This window comes from Poecilia formosa, unplaced genomic scaffold, assembly GCF_000485575.1.
Source record: "Poecilia formosa unplaced genomic scaffold, Poecilia_formosa-5.1.2 Scaffold204, whole genome shotgun sequence".
NCBI classification, from domain to species: domain Eukaryota; kingdom Metazoa; phylum Chordata; class Actinopteri; order Cyprinodontiformes; family Poeciliidae; genus Poecilia; species Poecilia formosa.
In genome coordinates, this window is record NW_006800143.1 from 502,707 (window position 1) to 515,105 (window position 12,399).

Consider the following 12,399-nt stretch of genomic DNA (forward strand, 5'->3'; position numbering starts at 1 on the left):
CTACACATATGCATATAAGAGCATGTGTGGACTTTACAGGATGATAAATCTCCTTTGCAGTCCATCAGTTTGGGAGAACACAGAGAGCAGCCTGTGTCTGAAGGGAGATAAGGCCATAACGAGCTTCTGTTAATGAGAGAGAGAGAAAAAAAAAAGCTGAGAGCCACAGCCTGTAAAAAGCTGACTGTGAAGTTGGGGCGCTACAGCCACGGCAACACTGTGGTACAAACTGTTTTTCTAGAGATGGCACTGGTGACAATTCCTATCACGTTCACACCATCAGCAATCTCAGCGACTGCCGGGTTCGCTTTGACATCACAGTCGGCTCCAGTGCACAGAAGAGGAGACTCGACCATCAAATGGCCGAGAAAGGCTTTTTGTTTTATTATTTTCTGTCATTTCTACTCTACGTTACAAATTGCCGATGAGCTCGCGCGTAACAAACAGGAGGAGTGATCAAGAGGATGAACTATTGGGGGGGTTTGATGATAAAACGAGACAGGTAAGGGTTGCAGTGTATTGATGGAGTGTTTTAGGGAAGTTTTGCCTTTGCTGCGCAGTATGCGTTCCAACGGTGTTCAACTAAAAATGCTCTTTGACCCGTAACACATACTAAGATCAGAGCGAGCAAACAAACAACAACAAAAAAAAGCCCAGTCCTCTGGCGCTGTGAGTGTTACACAATCGGACTTCTCTTACCTTCTGAAGAAGGTCAATCTCCTGCTGCTTTGCATTGAGTACAGCCAAGGCCTGCTCATGCTCCAACTCTAGCTGCTGCCTTCGCTCTGCAGCCTCGCGCATATGCTGTCCACAAAGGACGGCAGGGGTGGAGAGCCAGAAGGAGAAGAGGGGGAGCAGAGAGGGCTGATGTTAGTGGGACTGAAATCCAGTGACGTTCTACTTTTTAGAAAAGCATCTCAGATCTTCAAGTCCGTATTTACTGAAGACGAAGCGGTAAACGTGACTAATGGTGGATCAGAGGCTGATGCCTACATCTTTGAAGGCGTGAACTTTCATTTGTAAAACAGATGATTCTATTTTGTTGTGAATGATCAACAAATCTGAATGAATTTAGGTTATAAAAGAAGACAAGAGATGCTTTGCGTTTTAAACAACGAAAACAACAACAAACATTGTCTTGTAAAAGTACTCACACCCCTTTTTTCCACTTTCCCACTTTTTGTCACCTCAACGGCCACTCGTATTAGAAGAAAACGTCACATAGCTGGAGTGGAAGGGAAATTACACATGCTTTTCTACTTTTTAGTTCATATCTGAAAAGGGTTGCTTTTGTATGTTTAGCCCCCTTTATTGCCTTGCCCCTAAATAAAATCCAGTATAGTGAAATGCCTTCAGACGTCACCTGAACAATAAGCAGCGGCAGTAATTAAGAGTCAGCCTGTCTTTAATTGAAGATCCGAATAATCCCTGGATTTATGTCGCTATGCAAAGGTTTGTTGGAAAACATTAGAGAACAAACAATCATGAAGACCAAGGAGCGCACCAGCGGACCAGCGGAGAGAACCTACTAACGCAGTTTTTCTGTCGCTTTGGTGCATTTCTCAAATAACTTTCGACATTTGCAAAACAGAAAGTGCATTTCTCAAAACAATTTGCACAAACAGCGAAACACCAGGAATTACCTGCAAAATCCAGTTCATTTCTCAAAAATTAAATATGTGTCAGAATTGCCTCAGAATTGTTTCACTGTGTTCGGACAAGACAAACTGATTAGTCACGTTTTCAATGTAACAGTGTACTATGGGGAGGATGTCCTGTTGTAAACTGTGGCTGGACATGCTTTTACTGTAATTTGTTGGCAGATTGTGTCATTGTGATACAGAAAGCAGGCGCAAAGAAAAAATAAATAAATCTAAAGCAGCAACAGGAAAATATGTAAGACCAAGACTGTACATGCAGTGCTGCATAAATTACAGTGAAGTCTTCATATATTTTCTATCTCTATACTGAGAAAAATCCCTTCATGGGGTTAAGGATTGAAGAGTGGGGTAAGAGGAACTCCATCAGCTTCCTGTGTGGGTCACAAACCACTGCCTGATGATGCTGGAGCGATGGAAAGTAGCAGATGTCCTCAGCCTCTTCTGCTCTTCCTCTGTTTTGCCTCCTATCTATTCTGCCGCAGCCTCCTCCTCCTCCTCTTCTTCTTCTTTCTGGCTGTTGACCCTGTCCAAATCCTTGTCCTTTCATTGTCGGTAATGTAACATTGTGTTGTGCTCTGACTATATCCACTGTATTGCTACCAGCTGATAGTTCATGAGATGTACCTTCAATCTATTTCAGACACCTGGTTGATCGTTGGTCGATCTAACGCTTCATGTACATCGGAGAAACTCAGTATTCGCCTGGGAGCAATTTGTCAGTTCAGGTCAGATGTAGAATAAAGGCCAATGTAAATGTCTAGACGCATTACGACAACCTGTTTGAGCATTTTGCATCTTGAGACTTGTACAATAAACTTAAGCTGACCTGCTGTGGAGATCAAGACGATTCAGAGACCAGTATAATACGTTTTGATGAACATGACAAAAGCAATTGAAAATGTAGGAAAAAGCAAAGAATTGTACATAATCATTTGCAAGATGTACAAAAGCATGTGTGACTTGCTCAAATGTATGAGGAACTGCTGTTTTGACGTGCACACAATGATTTGAAGATTGAACGAGTAGTTTTTAGAATTTCAATTTTGTTCTGAGAAATGCACCAAAGCGACTGAGAAAAACTGCATGGACTCAGTTTGCTAGTTAGATGATTTCTGAAGGCATTTGGTTGGATTGCATTTCATGGCATTGGGGGTAAAGGCAGCTGAACACAAATGCACTCTGGCTTTCAATTCCCTTTTACCTCCCACTCTACAGTTATACACCAACTTATTGGTCAATCACCTAATATTCAAAACAACAAAATGAAATGTGTGGCTGTAACGTGACAAAATGTGAAAAGGTTTTCAGGGGATAGAAATAACCCTGCAAGACAGTGCAAATACACTTGGACCTCCAGGTTTGCTGCCCCCTTTATGTATCACTATGCCTCTTTAAAGCCTTGTTAAACAGGAGTCTTTAAAAGTTGTCCTCAGAGATTTTGTCTTTAAATGATCAATCTGGAGGCTTTTACGTGACATTAAAGGGGTGAACAAACTCTGTTAGCGTGCTCACTTGCTTGTGATCATCCATCTCAACCAAAGAAGCCATCCAAAGGAGGGACTTGAATGCTAGGAACTTTGTAACACAGGATGCCTGTGACATCTAGTCGCATCACTGCTTCCAAAATGTGTAAACCGTTGACGCGCTACGGTGGAAGAAGCAAATGACATTTTCATGCTCGTGAAAAGTTACGTTCTAAAATCGGCAATGTCGTCGAACTTATAGGTGACATCATCATCATCATCATCATCATCATCATCATCGTGGATGGTGACCTGGCTTTTCTCTTTCCTCTTCCTCCCCCTCTCATCATAAAGCCAAACTCTTCATCATCCTGCCTCATGCATAAATCACATTCCACAGTGCTGTAGTCGAAGCCAAGTGATTGTTTTTTTTTTACTTTCATTTTTTATGTCTGATAAACAACTCGTCGATAAAGGGAGACAAAAGCACAGCCACTGACATGAAACATTCAGTACGGGAATAAGTCAAGCTGCTCCCAAAACAGGTGGCCATAGCAGTGATACCTTAGAAATCTAGCAGGGGGAAGGAAGAGGGGGACGAGGGAGGGAGGAAGCAACAGATCCAGTGAAGTTGGACAACATAAGAGTGACATAGGTAAGAAAAGAGGGCAGACTGCTCCCAGCTTGTGCTCTTTCACAGCTCCAGGTCAGACCTTCCCAACACGACGCTGGAAGGCAACAGACACGTCGAGGACATTAGAAACCATAGAGGAGGAGGCTAGAGTGGCACAGGAAGGAGAGGAGGGGCTGGAGAAGAGGTAGGCTCTACAAAAACACCTGCATCAAAACCCCAGAATGAATGGATTTCCAGATCCAGAAGGGGACACAGAATGGACAGACGGCGGCGTCACCAGGGTCGCATTGTCTTACCTTGAGCACCTGCTCTAGGTTCTCCAGTTTGCCTTGGAGCTGGTTCCTCTCCCACAGGGCTAAATCTCTCTCCTGCGTCACAACACCAAGCCTCTCTTTGAGCTGGGCATACTCTGATTTCACCTGTTCAGATGGAACAAGTCAAGAGTCAAGGCAGACGAAGGTGACAGTCCAAAAGCAAAACATGTTTCGATTCTTGATCTGGACAGCGTTTTATGGTTTTGTTCGGTTCCAGGCCAACTCATTAAACCCTATCCCCGTTTCATATCATTGCATTGTCATTTAATTTATTTGAAAACAAACCATTTTGGAATCCATCTATTGAAGCCTTTGTGTGTCAGCTTTCTTTCTTTGCAGTCAAGTTCTTCAATGAATTTTAAAGTTAAATAGGCATAAAAATGCTAAAAACTCACATACAGTATTATATTGTGTATCTAAAATCGCTTTGCTATTTGAGGTGAGAACACCAGGATGTTTGTCAGTAGTTAAAAACCTGCAACAAATCGATAACTGCGCAGTTCTTTCACTCTTTTCCCTTTCTGACACGCTTCTTGTTATGGAACCAAGTGACTGCAAGATTAGCCGTATCATCTTCACACCTGAATTGTTTTGTGACTTTATCAAGCACGGCTAAATGCTACGATCCTGACAAAATCTGTCCTCTGGCAGGCAAACAGGTGCATCGTGCATCTTTCTATGTATTTCTCACACCTTTCCTTTGACAGGCAGCGCTGCTTAAAGTTGAGCTGCTGCATTTTGACACAAATAATTCTTCACCTGTTGCCAGCAAAAGTTGCCCTGGAAAATACTCAACTTTCATTTAACTGACCTCCATAAAGTAGCGCATAACATTTTATTTTTATTTTTTTTAACAAATACGAGTCTGAAGACTGTAGCTTGGATCAATTCAAGCCCCAAATACATTTCACTCCAATCACAATGAATCTTTTGTTCTCTTCTAGCTTTGCACACTGAAAACTGAAAAGCTCTCCAATTCAAACCAGCTAAAGCTTTGATAAATTAGTTTTAGAGAGTTTTGCTTAAATACTTAATTGTTCGAAATGACTGAACCAAAAAAAACAAAACAAACAAAGAAAAACTAATGAATGAAAGAAAAGAAGAAATCTGTAAGCAGCAGCTCTCAAGTCTTGCCACTGATTTTCAGGTAATTGTAGGTCTAGACTTTGAGATCTTTTGAACAGTGCAAAGCAAGTTTTATACCGACTGAGATATCAATGCAAAGGATTATGAATACAAATCCACACTACACTTTTCAGATTTTATTTTTGTGGAAAAAAAAAAAAAGAAAACCCGTATAATCTATCGGTCTGACGAATAAAATACTGAGAAAACACATTAAAGTTTGGAGCTATAAAGTGGAAGTAGATAATTTTGAAGAGGTGTAAATACTTTTACAAGGGACTGTGTGTGATAAATCAATGTGTCTTATAATGCGACTCAGACACAATTCGCTGAAATCATTTTTCGAGCAAACATTTTCTTTAGAGACGGTATAAAGTCGTGTGAAGAAGGAAACTGAACAAATTCGTAGAAGCAGCGTTTGCAACTGCTTCTAAGGAGGGAGTATTTTCCGTCAGCGCTTTTAATGGCCCCTAATCGCCACTGAGCTGACTGGCTCCTGCAGCTGTAATGTGGTAAAACCCCTTCCTCAGAGCAGCCATGAATGACTAATGATTCCTTAAGGAGATAAACTGTACAAACACCAACAAATCAAAACACAGACTAGTAAGTCTGCTTGAGCAGCAGTGCCAACACACAGCACGAACCCACTGGTGTACATTAACCCACCCGTCAGACCTAACCGTGACACGCTGATCCAAATTACACCAGAATCGGCTAAAGCCGGTTTATTACAAGCAGGACCTCTCCGACCGCAGGAGCCAGGCTGAAAATGTGTTTGCAAAGGACAAGACCTGAACCGCACTGTACCCTGCTTCTTTTAATATCGGCCTGATATGAGAACGTTGCTCCCAGAGTCATTCGTATCCTGATAAAATAACATTTAACCTTAGTGGCAAACACCTGCCTCTGAGCTGCTACTACAGGAAATTGCCTCACTCATAGAAAGGCCGGAGGTCTCTGTTTGCTAAACTATTTCGACTGGGTGTCAATATCTCTGCAACATTTTACTTCCTTCAGTCATGTCCTTCACTAGAATGCTGGATATAGCTAAGTTCTTGTATGACCCAGAAAGCCTCCAACGCCGCATCAAAGCGAAGAGAGGGAGGCCGTGATCTACGAAGAGAAACACACCGAGAACCGAGTGCCGAGCTAAAAGCTCTGTGAAGATGCATTTAAGGAGGGAGAAGCCTTCTATAAAGCCTTTTCACCTCTTACCTTTTCATACTCGGATGCTTTGTGGCTGTTGTTGAACCACTGAAGATTCAAGTGCTTGTTCTCCTGCAGGAATTCTTGAAGTTCATTCTCCTAGGCAAAGGAGTCAGAAAGAAAGCAGCTCTCAGAACCCGAAAAGTCACCGTGATTAGACGAGAGGAATGCACTCAAACCCGGCGTGTTGTAGGCAACGACCCATGCATTATTCATCTGAGGAGACTGCTTCAGGTTCTGCAGTTTGTGGAGGAGAGAATCACTAAAAGAAGCAGCTGCCATTTGCGTCAACCACAGCGGTAAAATAATATTGACATCCAAGTGGCTTTTATGCGAGCATTTGCAAAACGAAACCCATATAATCTTCAGAGCTTTTTTTCTCTCTCTCTCTCTCTTGCTCTTACGCATGCGTACCAAACTTTTTTCAAATCATGTGTGCCCAGCGCAGAGTAAAAGAAAAACAATCTCTTCACCGTAGGAGGGGAAAACTAATTACATTCAATCAACAATTGTAAAGTGTGCCGTGGAAGCAATTTGCAGTGTCAACTGTTGGGTTCTCCACAACGAGCAATTTATTGCAGCTCCGGCAGCCAAGGGTTGTTGTTGTTGTTGTCAGGAGCTGGGAAACCCACAGGCTCATGCATGATACATTTACTGTATAACGGAGCCCCTTTGTGGCCTGCGATGGCGGGTCTGCTCCCAGTGCCTTATGTTTAACTTATGAAGGATGCTTCAGAGTTGAACTGAAGATTAAAGTGAACAGGAAAAAGTAGATCCATTCCGAAGAACACTTGTTAGATGGATGAAAACGTTTTTGCTTTGTTATTGTGGTGATTTATGAGGGACGTCCGTAAACCCTTACACAGCCGTGTAACCTGTCTGCTTCCGGTGTTCGTGCAATCTCTGCAGAGGCAAACGACAGAGGAGAAACGTCAAGGACAAGCACTACCAAGTAAACGGCCTGGAGACTACGCACATGTGAAGTCACGTCTGAGATCAGATGGGTTCTCTTTTGTTTCTTCTATAAGCTGCATGTGTTAAGCGGAATTTGTGTTTTTACTGCCAGTAATTCATCAATTTGGAGTCAATAACAATAGTCGTAGGTGTTTGTCTGTCAGGTATCCATACTGAAGAATAAAAAGCTGCCAAAACTGAACAAAGAAACTTTTACTTTACATTGCAGTGCTGTGGGGGAAAAAAGTTGTTTTTATTTCCTGTTATATACTAATGTTTGAGGTCTTGGAGAAATTCTGATAGGCCAGCCAAATTTCGGATGTGATAGCGCACACATATCGCCACAGACAAAAGTGTCAATAAATAGACAATCAGCTTGAGCTGTATTGTTGCAGCGTTAACGCTTTAAACAGATCAATGTAAGTCATAATCCCTTGGCAAGACACGTTTTTTGTGGAGAGTCTGTGAGCCCACAGATGGAACAAATACCAAGCAGAAAACACTGCAGCCTACACCGAGTTGCATTATTCAGCTGGAAAACTGGGATTTTCTGCTGAGGCACATTTGCTTGAGTGTAGCAACATGAGTGTACAAAAACAAAAAGACACAGAATGGTACTTTAAAATCAATGCAAAAGTCCCATTACTAAAAGTAAAAATCTTCATTGTGCATTGCTTTGCAGACAGAAACCTTTACATGTTTCACAAAAGCCTGTTTCCCTATTGGATTGGAATTTTACATGACAAACCAACACAATGAAGTGCATAACTGTGACGTGGAAGGAAAATGACACATGGGCTTTGAAATCAAAAATCTAATAATGGCTATCTATCAAGCTGCAACCTTTGGTTTGATGGCTATGGATAAAATGCAATGAAACTAATTGAAGTCATCTAGCTGGTAAATAGCGTCTATTATTTGTAATTTAATCACAATTTGAAACACATTAGGTAACAAACGCCATTGTGAAGATGATGAAACCCAGCAGACAGGTGAGAGTTGTGGAGAGGTACAACACAGAGTTAGGAAAGGACGAAAGCACGGACGGAAAAAAAATAAAGAACCTAATTAAAGAAACAAAGTTATAAAGAAAGGGCAAATGAAAAGAAGGAAGGAAGGACACAAAGAAAAAAGGAAGAAGAAACTTATGTACTCCTACCCCATAAACTCATATCGTATTCTCAGATGGATCCTCATTATTAAATGAAATTAAAATAATAATAAAAAAAAGAATAAACACAGGTTAATTAATTTTCCACTTTATCTGGGTTTATATTATTTATTATTTCATATTATTTGTTAAAGCCAGAATAGCTACATGATTGATATACAACAGAAAAGAAATATATTGAAGCAAAGAGGGGCCATTTTATTGTCTATCACTGCATGACTCAACCTGGTTCGAGACAGCAGCATGGTTAATTTTGATAAGCCTGACAGATGAATCAACCCTGTCATTTAACTCATGAGCAATCCAAGGATTTCACCCACTTACTCTCTGTTCAGTACGGGAGAGCTCATCATCTGCTCTTGGTGCAGCCAGCTGTCGCTTCCTTGACTTTATTTTTAACCAAAGCCATTTGCGTCAGAGAGGTAAATGAAGGCAGAGTCATCCATGTTTCCTTCCTACAGATGACCTTTACATTTTGATATCATTAGGTAGCTGTGCAGTAGGAGGCATACAAATTGGAACATTTTAGGACAAGAAAGATGTCCCATCTGACACTCAGATGAAGCCAACGCAGTTTGTTTACAGCTTCACAGCACAACTCGTTCCCATGTCTTAGTATTTACTATTCGAAATTTAATTGGTAAGATTAAACGCAGAGTCCACACAATCTGTGTTTTCACATGAGAACATTGTTAAGTGTGTTGCCGTTTTCTTTACCAAATGATGCTTGTGTTACTGAGTGAAGCTGGTCAAGGCAACATCAATCTGCCTCATCAGCTGCATGTCGTCCGTCCACTCAGATTCTGCAAAGGGAGAGGCTAACTTTTTCATTTTGTGTCAGTATGTAATTTGTGTAACACCATTAAATAATGTAAGTCCATATGCTTCTCCAGGTCTAGTCGTTGTTTGGAAAACACTCCAACAGACTGACAGCTGATTAAGCAAATTGATGCGGCCTCAGGCAACTTTAGCGTAGCGACGTTAGTGTGACTGTTTGACAGAGAAAAGAAGACAACAGTGTCTTGAGAAAGTGTTTACATTAGATACCCAATAATATAGTATTCCCGGTGAGTTGTTTTTTTCCTTTTTGTTGGAAAATGCATCTTAAAATGTAAAAAAAATAGCTAGCTAGCCAGCTACTTAGCAAGACAGACATATAGACAGACAGACAGATAGATAGACAGGCTAAATTTAGTAATATTGGGTTTAAAAGACAAAGTTTAATTTGATATCTGTATAAACTTGTTTTAATCAAAACTGACTCACACAACACCAGTTAGTTTCTAACTTAGGACCCTTTAAATATTAACTCAAAACTTTACTAGCTGAGCTATCCACCTCAATGCCTGTTCCTGCGCAAATAATGTGACAATCAAGGACAATCTATGAGTATTATAATTTTTTTAAATTATATTATTACACAAAAATAAACTGTACACACATGGACGAAGCTGTTTGCACCCCTCTGTTAGTGACTCAAAAACCCACAATGGTCACTTTGAAACTGACAAAAGTAATAATTATTAAAAATGTGCTGAAAATTGACCAATATAAATCATACACTGTGTTTCTGTGAAGTGCTCAGAAGCTGGAACATTTAAATAAAGTGGAAAACATCTGAGAATGTCGCTGTATTCCCACTTTAACGTTACACATTTTTGCCTTCGTACACTCAGTGCAAATTTTGTTCCAAAGCTGTAACAGACGAAGAGAGAGGAGTGCATCACACACTCCAGCTCCATATGTATTCCACTTTATTTAATCAATGTTTCAGCCTTCCTGTCCTCCGCAAGTACACTAATCTTGAAAAACGCCAGAGGGCTGGAACATTCAAATAAAGTGGAATGCATATGAGGATGTTCCTGTATTTCCCTAGCACATAAAACCAATGACAGATGCCAAGCATGCCCTTTCTGGAAGGTTTTTTTTTTTGTGTGTGTTTACAGCTATTTGTGTTTACAGGTATTTCACCCAGCTACTCCGGGGACACATCACAGAGACGCACCGGATCTTGTCGAGTCCGCTGGCGGACTGCCCTTGTATTGATCGTCAATAAACATGATACATATTTGAGCGACGCTGGCAGAGCTGCCGCTTGTCACCATGGCAACAGGCTTTAAAACGCAAGCCGAGACTGATGATGTGATGGCCGATGGTTGAACATCAGACACGCGGGAAGGTGGAGGTGCCAGATGGCGGTGACAGTGTTTACTGTCATTTTTCACATTCGCCCTGCGTGTTTATATACACGACGGCCGAGGCGAATCACAACGAGGCGTTTACTGACCCTGGAGTTCCACCACTCAAGAAGTCAGGAAAAAAAAAAATTGGTGTATATTGATATATAAGCTGTCAGTGTTCATAAAATGGACTGTTAGAATCTTTCAAAAAAGTAGGTAAAGAGCCTGGTTTTGTATGTACACTTTTTTTTTTTTTACTTTTGAAAAAAAAAAAATCTGATACAAGGAGGGAGGCGAGTCAGTTTAGAGCAAATTGCAAGTGACATTACTGTCAGCTTGCCATCCCAATCTCCTTCATTGGACTTGTCTGTGTTTGTGTCTCCGTTCGCCGTGCCAGGTGCAGGGAGGCTTCAGAGCCATGTTGCAGTCTGTGGAGACCAGCCTGTCAGTCCCGCTCACCATGTGGGGACAGTTTGTCCCTCGGGTTGCTTCCCCCGAACTCAGCAGGCTGACAATGGGCGAGGAGAGACGCGCTGGCTGCCGTTGAGTAGGGAAGGTCGGAGGAGGTCAGCAAAGAAAACAGTCCTAATGGAGTATTTATTTGGGGCAGAGAGCCGCACACAAAGACAGCTCATCTAAAGGGCTTGAAGCAAGAGCATATAAATTGAAATGATGTTGGACCAAATAGTCCCATTACTGCTGAATCCCTCCAGCTCCAACCTTTCATAGGAGTAATCCTGCATTATTTTGTTCCTACTTCTGTTTCAAGCATGTTCAATGTTTTTTGAACCAACCTTTACCAAGGATTACAGGAGCCCACATGTTTTCTCTCAGATTAATGTTGATCAGCATTTGGTTAGGGCTGCTTCTGTCCTGCTGAGCTCTCTGGACTGACAGCAACAGTAACTCTACCTAAACCGTCGACTCGTGGTTTAAACACGATCCCAACCTGACTGATTAAGGAGCTTCCCTCCCAAATACCACTTCCATCTTGGATCGCATCAATCCGTCCTGTTGGCTGCGTACGTCGGCTTGTTGCTAATGTCATAACGCGCAAAAATAATCAGTCGCCTTTAGATGCCACAGCACAGAGACATTGTGAGAAATACGTACAATTTACTTTTGGCCTATAAGGGACCCAGCTCTATTTTTTCTCTCAACTCAGGCTGGGATTAGATCAAGTCTGAATTCTTTCAAAGAGTTTTGAGGAATAAAGAACAGCACATTGCAGGTTTAAATATGCATTTGTAAGACGCTATTATCTGTAAAATAGATTAGAAAAAGTTATTTGAGGGTTTCATTCATTTTACACACAACAATAAGACGTAACATTATTTGCTCATTCACAATTCATGATTAATCTGAACTACGGTATCTAGTCTGTTGGATCTGACACATCGCCTGGCCCTCGCTCCCAACACGTCCTGGCCCCGGTTCACCACTGTTAAAATAGCAAAAATGCTATATCAAGAAATCTAACAAAAATGGGCTGAATCAATAAGCATAGTGGTGGCATTTCTACTTTTGTCTGGGAATCTAGGTTTAGGAGTGAGTTTATGGAAACTTCCAACCATCATCCCAAAAGTTGTGAGGTCAGACACTGATGTTGGACAGGAAGGCCTGGGCCACAGGGTCCGCTGTAAATTATATCAAAGGTGTTTAGTTAATTTGAGATCAGAACGGCCAAGTTC

General features: G+C 41.4%; 1 protein-coding gene across 14 annotated transcripts in view; it reads right to left on the minus strand.

The window, feature by feature from the left end:
- The window catches only part of rimbp2b (RIMS binding protein 2b), a 90,870-nt gene that overhangs the window by 29,363 nt on the left and 49,108 nt on the right, over window positions 1-12,399 (minus strand). For all 14 annotated transcript variants that reach the window (XM_016679177.1, XM_016679178.1, XM_016679176.1 and 11 more), the window contains exons 5-7: window positions 6,413-6,502; window positions 4,055-4,177; window positions 700-804 (exon numbers count right to left, since the gene is read on the minus strand). In XM_016679177.1, coding sequence (XP_016534663.1) covers window positions 700-804; window positions 4,055-4,177; window positions 6,413-6,502 — 318 coding nt within the window. The remainder of the gene's footprint in view (window positions 1-699; window positions 805-4,054; window positions 4,178-6,412; window positions 6,503-12,399) is intronic.